General features: G+C 37.3%; 1 protein-coding gene across 1 annotated transcript in view; it reads right to left on the bottom strand.

Annotated features, from left to right (window-relative positions):
• The window catches only part of Kynu (kynureninase), a 140,561-nt gene that overhangs the window by 93,985 nt on the left and 24,326 nt on the right, over window positions 1–22,250 (bottom strand). Inside the window, exons 3-4 of the mRNA XM_005069024.4 lie at window positions 19,319–19,439; window positions 9,377–9,459 (exon numbers count right to left, since the gene is read on the bottom strand). Coding sequence (XP_005069081.1) covers window positions 9,377–9,459; window positions 19,319–19,439 — 204 coding nt within the window. The remainder of the gene's footprint in view (window positions 1–9,376; window positions 9,460–19,318; window positions 19,440–22,250) is intronic.

The raw sequence follows: 22,250 nt of genomic DNA, 5'->3' as shown, positions 1-22,250 counted from the left end.
ACATGGGAGACCCAGGTTCATAACTAATTTCCTTTTTTGTCACTCTAATCCCACTATGACTTCAAAGTTTTTGAAAGCAGAGAAAAGAAAGTCCCCAAGCTGCTTACTGTCTGGTAAGAGAGTCCAATGTGGACTGTCATATCACCTTCTCTCTTCTTTATTAAACAGATGCAAATGCTATTGTGCATTTGATGTCAGGACTGTAATTAGGCAAAGCCCCAAGGAATTTTTCTAGTTGCAAATACCTATGGCTGGTAGAGATGGCCAGAGCATTGAAGAAAGTCTGGGAGAGTTGAAGCAGATCACCTGAGGATCATTGCTCCTCTCATGGTCAACCACTAGTTTCATAAAAAATTAATATGTTCATATTACATTTTCCAAATATCAAATACACACATCTGGCTCTTGTTGATTGTTGTGTATCCAGGGGAAGTAGACTTAATAATGATCCTAGTAATATTCTCCAGCATATCTATTTCTAGCACCTTGATAATATGACATTAATTATAAGAGAAAGCTACCCAATGCCCCATGTGTAGTAGAATTGCTGTCACTATATAATATCTTTCATTAAAAGGTTTTCTTTATAACCAAAATTGAAATTTTTTTAATAAATATAGTTTTTTTTACTATTTCTTCCCTGTTCATTCTAGAGCCATTGGTGTGTAAATACAATGACTGTTACTGCCCTACTATTACTTCTTTTAGAAGAAACTTATGCTAAACAAAAGACTATGCTTTCAAGTAACTAGAAGATTCAACCATGACCAAAATAAGACATGTCTGTCTGCTTATGAAATATTTAGCAATGAAAAGTAATTTGGCTTTTTGCCACACTTCACTATTATTTTAATTATTTCATGATTTTAAGTCATAATAGCTTCTACAGACAGCTTAAAATTTCTTCTGAAATAATATAAAGAAGAATAAAAATTGCAAATAAGGCCTCCATAGGAACCTTGGCCTTACCCTCATTGGGTGAGGTGAGCACTGGGCCTTCTGCTACCCACCCCTTGCTTCCAGGTTGGAGGCCAGACATGGGCATGTCAACCCATCCAGCCCTAGAGCCCTGGGGAAAGCCTCAAACCATCCAGCACTATATCTGCCCCCAGCAGAGTCTCCCCCAACCACTGGAAAAGCAAGAGCAACCACCTGAGCAACAGATCACACCTATACCACTGGAGGAAAAGTGATCCCATGAATCACAGTCCACATCTGCACCCACTGGCGGAAGAGATGGGTGGACAACAGTATAAGAACACTTTCATTAGCCAGGAGGACCTGAACATCCCAACACAGATGAAACACAAGAAAATGACCTTAAAATAACCTCATGAAGATGATAAAGGCCCTTAAAGTGGAAATAAGAAACTCCCTTAAAAATGGAAGAAAACACAAACAAAAAAATGCAAAAAAATGAGGAAAGACAAACTAACAAATGCAAGAAATCAACAAATCTCATTAAAAGAACATGGAAATCCAAGAAAAAGCAATCAAACAGGTGAAGGAAAAATTCAAACAGTTCAAGACTTAAAAACTGAAATAGAGGCAATAAAGAAAACACAAACTGAGAGAATGCTGGAAATAGAAAATCAGGGTTAATGATCAGGAACTACATATGCAAGCATAACCAACAGAATACAAGAGATAAAAGAGAGAATCTCGGGTGTTGAAAATACACTAGAGGAAATATATTCATTGACCAAAGAAAATGTTAAGTCCAACGAATACTTAACACAAAATATCCATGAAAAGACCAAACCGAAGAGTAATAGGTATAGAGGAAGGGAAGAAGTTTGGCTCAAAGGAGCAGACAGCATATTCAACAAAATCACAGAAGAAAACGTTGCCAAACTAAAGAGGTACATGCCTATGAAAGTACAAGAAGTTCACGGAACAGCAAATAGACTGGACCCCTCTCCCCCAAAAAAGATCCCTTGACACATAATCATCAAAACACCAAACATACAGAATAAAGAATGAATATTAAGAGCTACAGAAGAAAAAGGCCAAATAACACATACAGGCACATCTATCTGAATTAGAACGCGACTTCTCAATGGAAACTCTGAAAACCAGAAGGTCCTAGATAGATGTTACACAAACACTAAGAGACAACAGATAGAAGCCCAGACTACTATACCCAGCAAAGTTTTCAATCACTATAGATGGAGAAAACCAAATATTTAATGACAAAACCAGATTTAAACAATGCATATCCACAAACCCAGCCATATATAAAGTACTGTAAGGAAAGCTTTAATTCAAGGAAGTTAGCTGCATTCACAAAAACATAGGCAATAGATAATTCCACATTGGCAAAAGCCAAAAAGAAAAAAAAAGTTAAACACAGACACATTATCACCACTACCAACAAATCCAAAAATATCAATATTCAATGGTCAATAATATCCTTTTATGTCAATGATATATGTTCACCTATAAAAAGACACAGGCTATCAGAAAGGATACAATGATAGAATACATACTTTTGCTGTATACAAAAAACATGCCTCAACTTCAAAGACAGATGTTACCTCAAAGTAAAGTGTTAGAAAATGATTTTCCAATCAAATGAACCTAAGAAACAAGCTGGTGTAGCTATCCTAACATCTAACAAATTAGACTTCAAACTAAAATTAATAAAAACAGATGAAGAAGATCATTTCATATTCTTCACAGGAAAAATCCATCGTGATGAAATATCAATTCTGAACATCTATGTCTCAAATACAAAGGCACAGACATTAGTAAATGAAACATTATTAAAACTTAAATCACGCATAAAAATCCACACAGAGTTAGAGATTTCCACACCCCACTCTCACCACTGGACAGGACTACCTGACAGAAACTTAACAAAGAAATAAAGGAGGAGATGTTACGACTCATCTGGGTTTAACAAACATCTATGGAAAATTCCATCCAAATACAAAAGAATATCAAAAGAATATACCTTCTTCTCAGAATCACATGGAACCTTCTCTAAAATCATCCACACACTCAGCAACAAAGCAAACCTGAACACATACGGAAAAAAAATGTAGAGTAACACCCTGTATTTTATCTGGTCACCATGGTTTAAAATTGGAATTGAACAACAACACAAATTTCAGAAAGCCTACAAATGCCTGGAAATTGAACAATGCTCAATTGCATCCCTCCTGGGTCAAGTAAGAAATTAAAGAATAGAATTCAATGAAAATGAAGGCACAACATACCCAACTTATGGAAAACTTTGAAAGTAGTACTAAGAGGAAAGTCCATAGCACTAAGTGCCTTTATAAAAAAAACCTGTAGAATAGTCACACTAGAGAATTAACAACACACCTAAAAGCTCTAAAACAAAAAGAAGCAAACTCACCCTTGAGATATAAACACTAGAAAATAATCAAATTGAGGGCTGAAATCAATAAAGTACAAATAAAGAAAAATACAAAGAATCAATGAAACAAAGAGTTGGTTCTGTGAGAAAATCAACAAGACAGACAAATCTTTATTAAAACAAACCAAAAGGCAGAATGAGAATATGTTAATTAACAAAATCAGAAAAGAAAAGGGAGACATTACAATAGACACTGAGAAAAGACTGAGAATCATCATGTCATACTTTGAAAACTTATACTCCACAAAATTCGAAAGTTTAAAGGAAATGGACAATTTTCTGGATAGATATCCCTTACCAAAATTAAATCAAGAACAGATAAGTAATTTAAATAGACCAATAACTCCTAATGAAATAGAAGCTGTCATCAAAATTCTCCCAACCGAAAAAAACCCAGGGCCAGATGGTTTCAGTTCATAATTCTACCAGAAATTCCAAAGAAGAGCTAATATCAATACTCCTCAAATTGTTCCACGCAATAGAAGTAAAAGGATCATTACCAAACTCTTTTTACGAGGCTACAACTGCCTTGGTAGCCAAAACACACAAAGATACAGCTAAGATAGGGAACTACAGACCAATCTCCATCATGAGCATTGATGCAAAAATACTTTGAGTCATTAAAGAATGAAATTAAAGAAGATACCAGAAAATAGAAAGATCTCTCATGCTCTTGGATGGGTAGTATCAACATAGTAAAAATGGCAATCTTACCAAAAGCAATCTGCAGATTCAATGCAATCCCTATCAAAATCCCAGCACAATTCTTCACAGACCTAGAAGGGACAATACTCAGTTTTATATGGAAAAACAAAATACCCAGGATATCTGAAACAACCTTGTACAATAAAGATACTTCAGAAGGCATCAGCATCCCTGACTTCAAGTTGTACTATAGAGTTATAGTAATGAAAACAGCTTGGTATTGGCAGAAAAACACACTGGTAGACCAATGAAATCAAATTGAAGATGCTGATATTAACTCACATATCAATGACACATGATTTTTGTCAAAGAAGCTAAAGCTTTATAATGCAAAACAGATAGCATCTTCAACAAATGGTGCTGGCATAACTGCATGCTGGCATGTAGAAGACTGCAGTTAGATAGATCCATATCTATTACCATGCACAAAACTTATGTCCAAATGGATCAAAGACCTCAACATAAACTCAGTCACATTGAACCTCTTAGAAAAAAATGTGGGAGGTACCCTTGAACAAATTGGCATGAGAGACCACTTCCTGAATATAACACCAGTAGCATAGACCCTGAGATTTACAATTAATAAATGGAAACTCCTGAAGCTTCTGTAAGGCAAAAGACATAGTCAACAAGACTAAACGGCAGCCCACAGAATAGGAAAATATCTTCACCAACCCCACATCAGACAGAGGTCTGATATCCAAAATACACAAAGAACTCAAGAAGCTAGCCATGAAAACACCAAATAATTACATTAAAAAGTGGGGTAAAGTACTAAACAGAGAATTCTCAATAGAGGAATCTAAAATGGCTGAAAGATACTTAAGAAATTGCTCAACATCTTTAGCCATCAGGGAAATGCAAATCAAAAGAACTCTGGACCCGCTGGAATGACTAAAATAAAAAACTCCAATAATAGTTTATTCTGATGAGGATGTGGAGAAAGGGGAATGCTTCTCCATTGCTGGCGGGAATGCAATCTTTTACAGTCACTTTGGAAATCAGTATGGCAGTTTCTCCAGAAAATGGGCAGCAGTCTACCTCAAATCCAACAATTCCACTCTTACCCATATATCCAAAGGATGCACATTCACACCACAAGGAAATCTGGTCAACTATGCTCATAGCAGCATTATTCATAATTGCCAGAACCTGGAAGCAACCTAGATGCCCCTCAACCTAAGAATGAATGAAGAAAATGCAGTACATTTTCACATGGAGTACTACACAGTAGTTAAAAAAAAACAAAAACAAAAATAACCAATGACATCTTGAACTTCAAAGGCAAAGTGTTGGAACTAGAAGAAACCATCCTGAGTGAGGTAACTCAGACACAGAAAGACAATCATGGAATGCACTCACTCATAACTGGATATTAAACGTAGAGCAAAGGATAACCAGCTTACAATCCACAACCACAGACACACTAGGTAGCAAGAAGAATTCTAAGAGAGATATACATGGAACCAAGAGAAAGGGAAAGGGACAAGATATCCTGAGTAAATTGGTAGTATGAGGAGGGGAGGGAGGGAGGAAAAGGAGGAGGAGAGAAGGGGAGGATGGAGGAGAACATAAGGGATCAGGAAGGTCAAGATGGGGGAAGACCAGAGAAGGAGAGCAAGGAAAGTGATATCTTAATAAAGGGATTCATTATGTGCTTAACCAGAAACCTGGCACTAGATAAATAAATCTCCAGGAATCCGGAAGCATGGCCCCAACTAATAATCTAAGCAAGCTACCTTAAATGCCCTTCTTGTATAATGAGATTAATGACTACCTTAAATGCCATCATAGAGTCTTCATCCCATAGCTGATGGAAGCAGAAGCATAGATTCATAGTTAAGCACTGAGCTAAACTCCTGGACTCCAATTATAGTGAGGGAGGAGTGATGAGCAAAGGGGTCAAGACTATGCTGTGAGCAAGTTGCAGCTCACAGACCCCAGACTGACATCTGGGGAACTAGTATAAGAGCAAATCAGGCTCCCTGAATGTGGGTGTCAGTTGGAGGGTTTGGGAAGTCTATGCTGCCTCTGTCAGTGGAACCAGTATTTATCTTAGTGTACTAATGGGCTTTCGGGGTCCAATCCCTATGGAGATATACTCTCAGCTTAGATATTCGGTGGAAAGCCTAGGTCTTGCCCCCAATGATGTGACAGATTTGATGATCCCCCATGGGAGTATACACCCTCCCTGAGGAGTAGATGGGGGGACAATGGGGGGATGGGAAAAATGGGAGGATGGGAGGGAGAGGGAACTGGGATTAGTATGTAAAATAAGATTATTTTTAATTTAAATAAAAATTAATTTTAAAAAATTGCAAATCAACTGGGAGCATGGCACAATGATAGAGTACTTGTATACTGCATGCAAGACCGTGGTTCCATCTGAGGATATGTACACACTCAGATGCATACACGTTTGCACACACACACACACACACACACCCCAGAGAGAGTGAGAGACACACACAGAGAGAGACAGAGAGAGAGAGAGAGAGAGAGAGAGACAGAGACAGAGACAGAGACAGAGACAGGGAGAGAGAGAGAGAAAAAGAGAGAGAGAGGAGAACAATGTAGTAAAATATGTATAGAAGACACAATATTTTGAAGTTTTTTACAATTTTTGTTACTTTAAATTTGGACTTTTTTTCCTCTTAGAAATTGACTTGTACAATCCAGGAAGAGAGCCTGGTGGCATTTAGATCAAGGCCGTTGGTATCAGAGGTTGGAAAAAAAGAAACAACAGGTGTCTTGAACACTTTGTTATGGCAGCATGGGCTGACTGACATGCACACCATGCCATTCCTCTCTCTGGGCTTGGTTCTCCCTGCTTTCCAAACCTCCAGACTTCCCTGGCAGCTTAACACAGGAGGAGCCTGGAGGCCACACACAGGAGCAAGAGGAGCTCATCACTTGCATATAGTGTATACAGTCTTTCAATAGACCCCCCCTTTATTCCTATCTTCATACATATTCCCCTATTTGACCAAATGAGTTAATTCCCAAAGATTTGAGAGATAATTACCAGTGTGACGAATGGATTGTTACTTGTTTTTCTATTAGTAGAAAAATTTGACTTATTGTGTATTTATTTGTATTTTATTCCTTTATACAAAGCAATTAGCAATTGTCTTTCTGCTAACAGATTCTCCAAATAGCATGGACATCATTTAGAGTTGATATATTTTTTTCCAAATCCTTAAATAATTTCTGAATGATAATACAGGTAAAATGTACTCCCATGCATATGCCTGGTACTGGGTCAACTAAAAACTTAATTCCTGTGGTAGCACGAGTCACAGTGACAAATACTGGGCTTCCTTGTGTTTCAGTGGTCATGTGCGTGTTAATTTCTGTTTTGCAGCCACAACAGAACCAGGGACTCTTTTTTGTTTTCCTTTCCTCCTCACTTAAGTTTGGGATTTTTAGAAAAGGATCACAAATTGGTTTTGAGTAGATATTCTAAATCTTACATTTTAATGGTTTGCCAAAGTCTTTTCTGCATTTGAGTCTTTTTTCTTCACTCTAGTTCCACCTGTCATCCGTGTTGATTAAAAAATCTAGTTACTTGCCCAGAATCAAACAAGACAAAAACAAAGATAGTTTTATACTTTCTGATAGGGGAGTGAGGTTTTCAAATCCATTTGAAAACTGTAAATTTCCTGAAGTGCTTCAAATATTTTTCATATAGCATACAAAATAGGAAAAGTTTAGCATAACTCTAAATTTCATGTAAGATTTTCGTCAATGCCAAATATTCAAGCCAATGAAATAAAAAGTTAATTTACTATCTAGAAGGTCATGAATTTTACCGATAGAATACCAAATTTTATTGCAGAAACTCATTATGCCACAAAATAGCATATTACAGTTAAAGGTTCAGGGGTGAATGGACGGCTCCATATTTAAGGACATTTAAGGAAATACCTAAGATGCAATCCCAGTGCTCATGGTTGATGGCTCACAACTGCCTGAAATTCCAGCTCTAGAGGATTCAAAGGCCTCTTTCTAGCCTCTTTGGTCACATCTACTCATACACACACACACACACACACACACACACACACACAGAGAGAGAGAGAGAGAGAGAGAGAGAGAGAGAGAGAGAGACAGACAGACAGACAGACAGACAGAAAGAGATAGAAAGACAGAGAGAAGTAGAGAGAGAGTCTTAGTCACTGTTCTTTTGCTGTGATGAAACACCATGACCAAGGCAACGTATAAAAACAAGCCTTGAATTGGGGCTTGCTTACAGTTTCAGAGTATGAGTCCATTCACACTGTGGTAGGGATCATAGTAGCAAAGGCAAGTATGGTACTGGAGCAGTAGATGAAACCTTACATCCTGACCAGCAAGGGGTAGCCAGAGAGAGATGAGGCCTGGCATGCCCTTTTGAAACCTCAAGGCTCACCCCACAGTGACACACTTTCTCCAATAAGACCAAATCTACTTCAACAAGTCCACCCCTTCCTAAACAGTTCACCAGCTTGGCACCAAACATTCAAATATGTGAGCTCATGGGGATCATTCTTATTCTAAAACACACACACACACACACACACACACACACACATACACACACGCACACACACATACACACACACACTCACACTTAGTTCATTCGTTTTTTTTACTTAGTCAAATTTAGTATGGAATCGTACTATGCAACTTTGTTGACCATAAACTCAGAATCACCACGTGTCTTCCTTGGCTCAGTCTTAATTTAAATAGATCACCAAGGACTAAATTGAAATGATCATTTCAGTGATTTATACTAAATAATGAAAAGCAATGTTTATCATGTAGTAGTATTATATAGTATTCATACAGTTTTTAATTATTTGATTATAAATTAATAAAATGTTGCTTTCCTTATAGAATATGATAAATAGGGGTTTCAAAACATATAAGAAGCTGGACATGCCTATAATCCCAGCACACAAGAGACCAAGGCAAGAGTTCTGAGATAGCCTGCTTCAGATGAAGACTGTGTTAAAAAACAAGCTGATACCTAGGAGACCTGGGTATAACTTGTTGATAACACAGTATTTTGAGTGAGGAACTGGGGCCCATCCTAATACTGCAAACTAAAGAATTAAGTAAACAGATAATTGAAAGAGCTGAAAATAACACATTTATTTTTATATTCTGTATGTTAATATTATATTCCTCATACAAAATCTTGACTATTAATATTAAAGGTATATTTTCTTTTTACTTTTATGGATTAACTTAAAAATTCAGAATGTTAGTCAATAAGTTCTCTTCACTGTATATTGTACTTACCCACAATGTCCTTCATAAGGCCTACAATGCTCTCATCCCCTATAATCCAAGGACGTTTCCCTACATCATGACCATAAGCTCCCCTGAAATTGAGAAGGGACATAAACATTTCTTAGTTGTGATGGTAGTGGTGTGTGATTTTTGTTTTCAAATATTAGCAAATAAGATACTTCTGTGTGTGCTATTTTAGTCTAAATGTAACATGTTCCATAGGCTCATGTACCAGAACATGGCTTTCTAAGTATGTAAACCTTTTTTGGGAGGTAATAGGATCTTTAGGAGGTAGCACCTAGCTGGAGGTAGTGGGTAATTCAGGGGTAAACCTGAGGTTTGTAGGCCACTTCTACTTTGCTTTCTAATCTGCCCAGATGTGAGCCAACAGTCTTACATTCCTGTCATAGGAGCTGAGAGCAGCAATCACCATTACATATTCTCTACTATGATGGACTGTATCCTCAAACCATGAGTCATAATAAATCTTTCCCTATAAATGTTGATTCTTCTCAGGCAGTTGTCACAGTGACATGACAAGTAACCAATACACATGCCTTTGTAATGTTTAGGCAATAACATTAAAGTATAACTTTTTTAAAATCAAGAAATGATACCTGGGTACTGTATATTTAAGATTCATCATTCTTTTGTTGATTTTTTTACTTTTGTGGATGTAAGATTATCCATGTATTATTTCATTTTTTAAAACATTTCCAGTCTAAACAGCTATTTTTTCTCTTTATTTTAAAATTTTCAGGACTATTGGAGAACTCTTTTTACATACTGGTGCCTATAGTAGTATCTATACAAAAATACATACACTATTTTATATTGGGAGGCCAAAATCTATTCACAATATAAAAACACATAACATCACCATACTTGTTTTAGTATCTTATACAAATAACATAATTTAGTAACAGTCATAATCAACACTACATTTTCACCTATCTTTCACTACATATTGACCTTTCATGTTCCAGCTCAATTCTATCATTGCAGTGAATTTCTTGACAGGTTTTCTTGGAGGCAAATAAGGAAATACAAAAAGAGTACTTCAGTATCAAGAAATTTCCATCAAATGAGGAGGATAAATACACATGAAAATATGGAGCAAATTGTATCAAAGTATGTGGAGGAGCATCTAGAGTGCTCATGTATTCTATAACTCTGAAATGGATTGGCGTTAGTTTTATATCTTGTAGACTAGGAAATAAGGCTAGTGTACATGTTTTTTATCTAAGGGAAATCAAGGTTTATGTCCACCTACTGAAATTCTTTTATCTGCCTATGACAAGCTGGGATGCCTTTATATTTGATACCGTGCTACAAAAACAAGACAAACAAAAAATCATTCTGAATGTTTGACAGTTGGCATCTAGTCATATCGTTATGAGTCAACTTTAGGTCTCTACTGGAGGGAAGCCTCATTTACTGGAAGCTTCCAGGAGCTAAGTTTTCATTGTAAAGATAAGTAAAAGAGTGACAATATGTTCTTTAAAGGGTTGGCAGAACAAGTAAATGAGATAGCATATAAAAAAGATGGATGCACAATATTCCCTTGCTGACTCATCTCTTCTAATGTAAATCTAATGCTAAACTGCCTTCATCAACCTGTGGTACATAACAGGAATTTTTAAGCTAATATTTCCATTACCATATAAACTGAGATGAAGGAGGAGGACTTTCTGTGTGAATAAACATAGGCTGCTAAGAACTAGGAGGAAGAAAAGGGCAATTCAATTGCTAGTTATTATTATTCATATTATTATTAGATAGCCTGCAGCTTGCCTCTCTAGACTCCCAATATAAATGTTAAAGACAAAAATCATTATCATTAAATGGTAGTTAAAGGCAGATACTCAGATCCTTTTTTTTATTTTAATCACATAGAGCTCCCTGGCCTTTGCTGATAGCACAATATATCTTATTAGATCTAGGTAGTAAAATTCTATGTTCTGCCTCAGAGAATTTATATCTCTGAATATTATGCCACCTACTTCTCACTCTGGTAGACACCATGGTAATAATCTTTAGGGATATGTTTCTCCCTGCAAGGCTTTTGGTATCTTCCTCTCTTTAAAGTATTACAAACTAAGGCTACTTTCTCATTTTGTCAGCCCACTAGCCTGGGGTAGTGAAATGTATTTAGAACATTTTATCTAAATAAACACAAAGTAAAGTGGTCTGTCATTAGGAAGAATTGATGTAGATTAAAGTGCAGTTATAAACATATGTGTTAGTGTTAAGAAAGTTGCTAGATTGCTTTCATTCAAAGTAGTTTAAAATAAGCCTAACACAGCTGCAATCCTTTACAAATACTGAGAAAGAAATATGAAGAGCTAACCCATTACCACAACATAAATCATTACCAGGAGTGGGGTGTCTTATGAGGTGGCTATGAGCAATATTTGTTCATGAAATTATATTTCAGGATATAACATCTAATTAAGAAGTTAATAGAAACTTGAATTCTCTTTAAAATAGAACCATATTTTACCCATCCTATGAAATGAGAAGTTGCCCTATTTTAGAAAGCTTTCCCTATAAGTAAATAAATAAATTTCTACATACAGCCTTTATAAATGAAGCACAATTTTATTCATGACCCATTTTGTGGCTAGATGGCAATGAAGCTTAAATCTATATTTTCTTATTCATGTGTCCCTTTTTATTTAAAGAAAGAAATTAATAATTGAATAAAAACTATTATAGGTGTCGTCAGATGAAAACTTCTCTGGTCTACTTCATCATTGCACCATCCACAAACACATTGCCATGTAAATTCTTCCTTCAGCCAGTTGGAATGTTCCTGACGTATAAATCAATGTGACATTTATTCTTTAACTAATTTTACCTATGCTGTCCATCTTTTACAAAAGTCTCTATGAAGGCATAACCACAACAGGCATTACTCCTGTGAAAAACAGACGACATCTAACAGATTTGAGAATGCAGATGACTTAAATACCAAGATTCTAGGTTCTGTCTTTGGGATATAATGTATGTTTTTCATTGTACAATATACTCTTAGGAAAGATGTTTTCTCCCCTTTTTTTTTCCTTTCCAACTGAAATTTACCTTTAGGATTATTAACAGACTATTATCTCTTAAATAATGCAGACTCTCGAGTTAGGGTTTCTTCTATTGCTGTGAGCGGACACCATGACCATGGCAATTTTTACAAGGAAAACATTTCATTGAGAGGCCTGGTTTACAGTTTCAGAGGTTCAGTCCATTATCATTATGACAGCGAGCATGGCTGCATGCAGGCCGATGTGGTGCCTGAGGAGTTGAATCCTATATTTTGCAGGCAACAGGAAGTTGACTGCCTGTTATGTTACACTGAGGGAAGCTTAAGAAAAAGAGACCTCAAAGCCTGCCTCTACAGTGACACACTTCCTCCAACAAGTCCATACCTAAGAGTGCTACTCCCTTTGGGGACCATTCTTTTTCAAACTACCACACAGACCATTAGGAAATATTCAATATAAAACATTATAAGCTGATAGTCTATCCTTGCTCACATACTGTAGGGTTGAAGAATATTACCATTTCTTATTATTATAAGATATTTTTCTTTATTTTTTTAGACAGTATCTTGCTCTATATCCAAGGGTGTCCTTAAATACCCAAATTTCCTGCTTCAACATCTTGAATGGTGGGATACTAGGTTAATGACACAATGTTTAGGATTATAGAAACTTTTTATTGATAATTATTACATAGCAAATGAGTCTATATTACAACTTTTCTATTTCAAAATATTATAATTGCCTAAATAATTTCATTTGACAGAACACATAAATTAAGTAAGTATAATTTAAACTGTTCAGAACTTCAAAAATTTCATAAATGAAAATCAAATTGCAAAATAACAGTAATTAGGATTGTTTAACAAGAGACCAAAGCTCTTTTCTTTTTTTTTTTTTTTTTTGGTTTTACGAGACAGGGTTTCTCTGTATTGTTTTGGAGGCTGTCAGTCCAGCCTGGCCTCGAACTCACAGAGATCCGTCTGCCTCTGCCTCCCGAGTGCTGGGATTAAAGGCGTGCACCACCACTGCCCGGCTGAGAGACCAAAGCTCTTATTAAACTTGGGGAGATGCAAATTTTTTCACATATAAGTGGAAATTTTATAAGAAATATTTTGTGTACTACTAGAGACTAGATATATATCTTCAGACGTCATATGTTAATGTAAGTCATTTGTGTGTCCTTATTAATAGGGAAAGCACTTAAATTGTTGGTTCTCAACCTTCCTAATGCTGTGACCCTTTAATACAGACATTCATATTATGGTAAACTCCAACCATAAAATTACTTCTCTTGCTACTTCATCAGTGTAATTTTGCCATTGTTTTGAATCACAATGTAAATAAATATTCATGTTTTTTTATGATCTTAGGTAACCCCTGTGAAATGGCTGTTCAACCCCCAAAGGGGGTCTCATGATAGAGATGTCCTTCTGTATACTCTGAATATATGCTCCTCTTATTGGTGTAATAAAATGCTCACTGGCCAATAGCCAGGCAGGAAGTATAGATGGGGCTACCAGACTAGGAGCATTTTGGGAAAAGAAAGGTAGAGAATGAGCAGCTTCTGAGGAAGAAAGGGGATCGGGCATCACTGGTAAGCCCGACAGTGTGGAAATACATAGATTAATAGATGTGGGTTAATAATTAAGAGAGAGCTAGCCACTAATAAGCCTGAACCATTGGCCAAACAGTTTGATTAATATAAGCCTCTGTGTGTTTATTTGGGTTGAGGTTCGAAGGGACCAGGCTGGACACAAAGTCCATCAACAGTCTCAAGCCACAGGTTAAACATTGCTGATTTAAACAGTGCTTCAAGCCATGTCAACAGAGGCTTCAGTAGGACTCACAGCCTTATAAAAGGTGATTAAGGTGCATGCACCATCCATTACCTGTGATGCGGCAAGAAGCAGCAGTTGGGAAGCAGAGAGCAGCCTTCAGCAGGCACTAAGCTTTCTCATACCTTAATTTTGCACAATTGTGAGAAAATACATTTCTGTTATTTATAAGATTTTCAGTCTCTGTTATTTTTGGACTTTTATAAGGCCCTAAAACTAAAAATATCTAAATGTTTTGATTTTTGACTTTAGTATTAGTCACACATGGTGGTCAAGATCAGTTACAATTAGAAGCAGGTGAAGCTGTAGATAGACAGGATGTCTGTACTAGAGTACAAGAATATGATATTTCCTGCCTTGATATTCATAGCTCTTAGTGTTGTCTCCTTTTGCCAAAGTATATTGATACTTTTAATGCTATTGTCAAGACTGTATACTTTAATATTGTATTTACCAAGACAATAAGCTTTAATTCATATTAGACCATTTTGAAAATTTGAAGCTTTCATAGCAAAAGAAACCATCAGTCCTCAGAACATGCAGCAAAATGAATGGTAAAAGATATTCCCCAGTTATACTTTTGACACAATGTGAATATCTAGAATACATGAGGAACTGCAAAAATTTAACAACCTCCAAAATAGTCTCACCCAAAACTGCTAATCAATAAATAGGGCAGTGATCTGGATAGTTCTCAAAAAGAAACAAAAAGCCCACAAATATTTTAAATACTGTTTCACTTACTCATCCATCTGGAAAATGCAAATAAAAACTGCTTTGAGAGATTTCATCTCATTCAGTTAGAATGGTCATCACAAAGAAAACATGACAATTAATGCTAGCAAAGTAGGGGAAAGGCAACCTTATTTCCTGCTGATAAGTAGGAACTGGAACAGCCACTGTGGAAACCAATATGAAGGTTTCTCAAAAAAAAAAAAAAACTAAAGTCAGAAAACATGATAATTGATGCTGACAAAGTAGGGGAAAGGCATCCTTATTTCTTGATGATTAAGGAGAAAATAGAACATAGAGGTTTCTGAAAAAAAACTAAAAGTAACAGTACCGCATAACCAGTTATACCTAGAAGAATGGGAGATGGAAACTGTGTGGGTCGTTTTAGGGACTGGGACACTGAAAGCAAAGAGTTCCTATTCTTGTCCTTGGTCCTGTCCTAGCTTAAAGGAAAGAAATCCCAAAGGAGTTCTGGTTCCTGGTCTAGTTTCTCCTTCTTTCTTTTTCCCTAAATGGGCAACCCTGCCTAAAGGTTATTCATGAAGACTTAACTGAAATTGAGAGGAGGCCCATGGGACTCATTGAGCAGTGGACCCTCTCTTGGCTGCCTCCTGACCTTTTCCCCATGAGAGTCTGTAGGACTTTCTACTTCAGTTCCTTCAAAGCACCCACAGTAGCAACTGAATGATATACTGGCTGCCTTGCTCCTGCTGTGTAGGATGTTAACCCTTCTTTTCCTGAACTCCTTACTATCAAACATGTATTGAAAAGTCACCCTCTGTGCTCTGTGAATTTCACTTTTTAAATTTGCGAGCCACTGACTTACCACACCTTTTGTGTGTCCACAAGTATCTTGCACTCTAACTTCCAAGTCAAAACCCACCTGAGGTGAGTGAGAAAGCTTCCACCAAATTCAAAGACAGCCACTCCTCACCATCTCAATATCATTTGTGGACTTCTCTAAAGGACTCTGTATGACATACAGAGATACTTGTCTATCCATGATCATTGCTGTGCTGTAGAAAAGGAACCATACTAGATTTCTATTAAGAGATAATGAAAGTGTGGCGCACACACACAATAGAACTTTACCCAGCTGTAAAGAAAATGAGATTTTGAAATTTACATCAAAATGAGGACTCTGGAATTCATTATAGTACATGAAATAACCCAGACTCAAAGAAAAATACTGTACTTTATCATATGAGAACATATATGAATATGAATGTGGCCATAGGTGATGAAACTAGAAAAGAGCCTGGCTGTGTAGTGGGTGACACGTTTGGAGTGCAGGACTAGAGTAGCAGAATACATAAGATATGAAAGATGTGAGGGAACTATTGTGAACTGCAAAAGCCCAGGAGCAAGAGGCCAGGGAAGGTAAGTAGAGGAAGGAGGATCAATGAAAGTAAATTATGTATGAAAATACCATCATGAAACTTATCACTTTATATTGTAATTTTTTTAGGGAAAACATAACATAGTTTGTAGCTTTCTTGGGTTGGGAATCTTCCTTTGGTCAAGTGAAAGAGTCACAGACCTGGTTTGGGTATCAGCCCTAGAGCAAAATGGGTCTGGAAGATACAGAGAGAGTAATATCGAATCCGTTAAAGCTTACCACAATACTGGGAAGTCCCAGATCTAGAGACAAATGGCACGAGGGGAAAGCAGAACAGTTGCCAGAAAGGGAAGTGAAAGGTCTGAGAGCCTACCTCAGTGAGCGCCATGCCACGGTTGTTTAAATGAAAACACGTGCACACAGCGCAAGTTATTTTTAAAAAAGAAAGAAACAGTCTGAACTTGAGTAAAAGCCTCCTTAAGGTAAAGCTGTCACAGACCCAAACTCAGAGGGACAATGTCACTTTCCTAGTGTCCTTCCTGGAAGTTCCCAGCTCAGGACACTCACTAGCTTCAATACAGAGCCTCCTGTGTTCCCCAGGAATCACTACAGCTGTCCCCCACCTCAAGTTCTTCAGCCAACTGGGCCAGTAAAAAGTCCTTCCTGTCTGCTTGTACAACCTGCTTTCCCTCGATAATCTCTCAGCTGTCAGAGAGTTTGCAGGCCCTCTCATTAATGTGGAGCTAAGTTGATAGGAAAAATAATTATGTACTACAGACTCACATGGAAAAGGCTAGGAGTGGGGTTTCAACATAAATATTTTGGGAGCAAAAAACAAGTGAGAACCGTTTCTGGATCAAAGTTGTGCAGGCAAGGGTGGAAGGAACAGAGTGTAACTGCACATCTGAAACCCTACTGCTATTTAGGAGCAAGCAGGACCACAAGGTTGACTGGGTCTCCAGGACTGAGGCTAAGCGGAATTTAAGCAATCAAAGCAAAAGTGGGAGGGTCTCTTTTGCCCAGAAAAGGCCTTTAATTCAGTTTTCATTGCCTTCAGCCTGAAAGTGCACTCCTCTGTGAGTCATTTGTTTAATGAGCACTAGGAGGATTTAACTAAGGCTCTGGCTTTGTATATGTTCACAAAGTAAAATATGAAAGTGAAATGCAACAATGGACGAGTCTATGAGAGACAGGCACTTTCCTGAAACATAATTCGAACATCCCAACAATCATCAGCCAGTCCCTTGGTGGTTTGCGGTGTGATGTGGAGTGAATGGAGCAGCAGGGCAGCATCTTTTAAATGCCTAGAGCATAAAAATGCAAAGCCTGGCCGCCTGAGTATTCAATGGGGAAAGACACTTTCAAAAGTGCAAAATCATCCAATTTAACTCTGCTCTCAAATATTAAGGACCAACATGAATATCGACCATTTTTATTAACTGTGACCCTCATTCATTAAAGACTAAAACCTGCTAGTCCAAAATGCTTTCAAATGTGGTGATGTGTATTTTGAAACTTACACATAAAAGTCCTCGGGCAGATGAAATTATAACATGCTTAATAAATTATATAAGCTTCCCATGATTCTTGCATTAATTTGAGAGCTCTCATTCTTAACCAGAAAAAGTGAGGACTCTGCAGTGTTGCCTGAGAGTCAAGGTAGCTGTCCTCACTTAGGTGGTAAGAACTAAACTACTCCCAGTATGACAGAGCACAAAGAAGGAGGAATGGTCAGGAAGCAGGAGATTTTATGGACACAAAACGGCCTGCTCCAGAATTCATATTTAATGTGATTTCATCTTTCTGAAATGTTGTCTCCTCACCATTGGGTGGGACTTATTTCCATAATGATCTTTTTTTTAATTTTCAAATGATCAGAGAAAACATTTAAAAAAACATCTTGGGCTGTTTAAAATACTTAAGTGTTTACAATTCAGCAATAAGACAAAAAAATTCAAATACTTAGCAAATAGATCTCATTTCAGTTTTATAAGTAATTACTGTAGAAAGAGAGATGATACATAAAATCGGATTATTTTTCTAAGAACGGGAAAGTAATGAAAACAGATGTCTCTAAGCTGTCTACTCAAGGGGGAAATTGTAGAGGGTTAGAAATGGGTATCAGAACTCAGTTAGACAGAAGTAATAAGTTCTAGTGTTTTATAAAACTGATGGGATCGTAATTCACAATAAACTGTGATAAATGGATGGGAACCTCAATTACCTTGAGTTGATTGGTACATATTATAAACAAATATAAAAACATCACACTGATATACTCATCAATATGTACCGCCATTGGGTGTTAATGAAAAAATTTGAAATATTTAAAGAGATGTGTTATTAATGTAGTGACACTTGGGAGAGGTAACAAGTGGCTGAGGAGGTTTGTTTACAGAAGATTAGGCCTCAGGGAGGGTGAAAAGAGGAAGGGTTAGTCATTAGAAGACTACACATATACAAGAGTACAGGGTGGGGGTGGGTACATGTCTGAATTCATATACAGCAAGCGTGGAAATAGTTTTTAACTGTCTACACAACAGAAAACCATAGGGGCTTTAAAATGCTAAGATTAGATGATACATCTCACTCACTACATCCATGATCATGTGTCCCCCAACCTAACGTTAACAAGCCTGGATTCCATATTTTGATGTCATTGCTTACTTAATCATGAATTATTCATAAAACGCTCAACACCGTAAATTAGCTTCTTTGTTGGTCATTTATTGTGTGAAATAAAATGGCTACATTGACTTAGATGTAGGAAAAGGGTTTAAATATTTAAACATCTTACTTTACTTTCCTTCCATCACAGATTTGCAATTTAGTTTTATTCTGACCCTAAATTCTTTCTTCAGAATAGTATAGTATTGATAATTATGGTTAATTAGGTTTTCCTCAGTCCTAAAGTGCTAGGGCATAACTTGCCCTAATCAAACACCTTTTGTAATTTTCGAAGTTCTTCTGTCAGATGTAGAATCCCACTTTTAAACATGGTACTTACATTTTGGCCCACTTCTCCAGCTCTTCTTCTAGGTATGTTCTAACCATCTTTGGTTGAAGGCCAAGGGAATTTCCCAATAAATAGATGGCATTTTCATCCTTATTCACTAAAGATGGATCAACTGCAACAGAAGAAAGTACAAAAAATGTGCTTATTAAATTAATTAACATGCTTGCACTTGACACTGTAAATCCACTACAATTAACATAATTAACTAGAGGAAGGATAATAAATAACTTGCAGTTACTCCCACAGAAGTGTCAGGTTCTGAGCAGTAATTAACCTTTTGTATTTTACACTAAAACATAACTTAAACCCACAGAGGTGACACGGAGATCGCTCACAGTTATTGTGCTACAGGAAGAAATCTAAATTAGCAGCGACTTCCAATCATAAATGGCCAAAGGCTTTAGGAAGATTTAAGAAGAGTTTTCTACAAGAAATATGATGGCCTATCTAATAGTGTTAGCTTACTAGAATTTAGGCAAAGCACATTCTGAATTAATGGGCATCACAGAGATGTTTAGAAATTAAACATTGTAATGCTATTGGTGTTAGTTATCTTATTATGTGTTTTTATATACACAAGTATAGTGCAAACATCATGAATTAACAATTGTTTTCTACATTTTTTTCTCCTTCAGGTACATCAGAACTTTGCTGTGCTTTCCAACTTAGGTCTTAGCCTTGATTGCAGCAAATAAATACATCGTTTCTATGTTTAAGACCTGTGTAAGACTGTGGAGAAAAGAACACATTAATAAAAATGGCTGCTTTCATCCAGTAGCTGATGGAAGCAGAGGCAGACACCCACAGCTAAACACTGAACTGAATTCCTGGTAGCCAACTGCAGAGAGAGGAGTGATGAGCAAAGGGGTCAAAACCAGGCTGGAGAAAACCACAGAAACAGCTGTCCTGAACAAAGGGGAGCTTATGGACCCCAGACTGATAGCTAGGAAACCAGCATAGGACTTATCCAGACCCCCTGAATGTGGGCTTCAGTGAGGAGGCCTTGGCAATCTATGGGGTCTCTGGTAGTAGATCAATATTTATCCCTAGCATACGAATGGACTTTGGGAGCCCATTCCACATAGAGGAATACTCTCTCAGCCTAGACACACAGGGAGGGCCTAGGCCCTGCTCCAATGGATATGACAGACTCTGAAGATCCCTCATGGAAGACCTAACCCTCCCTGGGGAGCAGAAAGGGAATGGGATAGGGGGTTAGTGGGGGGGGGAGCAGGGAAGGAGGGGAGGGATTGGGAATTAGGTTTGATGTGTAAAACAAGCTTGTTTCTAATTTAAATAAAAAATAGGAAAAAACAACTATTTTAAAAAAGAAAAAAATAGTAATAGCTACTGAGTTCAATCGCCAGGAGCGGAGAAATACAAAGACCAACAACATAAAAGAACTTTATTGAATTCATAATTAGGTCACCAGTAACCTCACATTTGTTTTGCTATGTGCATTGTTATGCATTGCATGGCTGTGAGTCAGGATGGCCCATCAGGATGCAGGGTCACTCATATCTTTCTTAGGGGTAACAACAAGGCATAGTCATCCCCAAGACTTAAGTCACAGCTTCAACACAAGGACACATGGGTTCTTAGTGAGGAAATCATTATAGTTCTTTGCCAAACATTATGCATTCTCCTGTCTTCAGGCACATAAGATGACAACACACTTCCTACTTTCTTGTGACTGAGTAAAGAGGGCAAACAGATCCAGGTTAAGTCAAGCATGAGCAGGAGTGGCCTGTGTCATTTGAAAGTTGGATTCTTTAATCAGCAAAGTGAGGTCATCCAAAACCGACCTTCCCTCTAGCATCGCAATGGCTGAGACCTGCTGTGGCTGAATCCTCATGAGTCTAATGAGCAGAGCATCTCTGCAACAAGCAAGCCTGTGCCTTTTGCTATAAGGACTGTGGGAACTGCTGAATGGCAGCCATTAGCTTATGCATTCCCAGCGAACCAACTAAACCTTTGAGGTATCACCTGAGATTTGAGGGTGGCTGTTTAGAAGGATATGCTGAGATAGTATGTCTGCATGAGAGCATGTGTAGAAACACTGTTTAATAATGTGGCATTTTTCCTCAGCAAGTGACTTACTCCATCCTTTTAATGATTGTGATTTGTCACATATATTTTATCATAAAGAAATGCCTCAGGGAGACAGGTAAATTATTCTACTGGAAAAATATGAAATCCTATGTAGAAATACGTAGAAAGTGTCAAAATATGCTATGTTTTGAATGTTTGCATCTCCTCAAAACTCATATGTTGAAGTTCTACTTTCCTGACTGATGATATTAGGAAATGAAGAGCTTGGGGCATTGTGAGATCAGAAGGGCTTTGCCTTCAAAAATGTCCTGTCCTTTCCATCATGTGAGCACCCAATGAGGAGTCACCTGTGAAGGAAAGTGGCCTTGTCACCAGATTTGCCAACAACTTGACCTTGGATCTCTAGAATTGTGAGAGATAATTTTGTTTGTTTTTTTCAGACAGGGTTTCTCTGTGTATCTCTTGCTGTACTCGAACTTGCTCCATAGACTGGACTGGTCTTGAACTCACAGAGATATGCTTGCCCTTGCCTCCAGTGTGCTGGGGTTAAAGACATACATCATCACTCCTGTTGAGAGTTACAAATAAACAAACAAATAAATAAAAATAATACTAATAGCCATAAAGTATTAAATTTTCTCTTATTAACTAGTGGGCTTCCTTGTAGCATCTTTCAAATCTGACATAACAAAATGGGTGCTAATGTTAATTAGACATTAAGCTGAAACTTGGTGGCAAACAAATGGGAGCAATTTGGAACTCTGGATTTAGCATGGGTGTTGCTGGATGATTTTAATTAATGTACAGTGAGAATTATGAACACAAAGCAGAAAGAAAGAGAGGAGGAAATGTTAGAAAAGCTTAGAGTTTC

Source organism: Mesocricetus auratus, unplaced genomic scaffold, assembly GCF_017639785.1.
Source record: "Mesocricetus auratus isolate SY011 unplaced genomic scaffold, BCM_Maur_2.0 Super-Scaffold_100004, whole genome shotgun sequence".
NCBI classification, from domain to species: Eukaryota; Metazoa; Chordata; class Mammalia; order Rodentia; family Cricetidae; genus Mesocricetus; species Mesocricetus auratus.
Note: the sequence above shows the minus strand (reverse complement) of the source record. Positions and strands in the feature narration are given on the sequence as shown.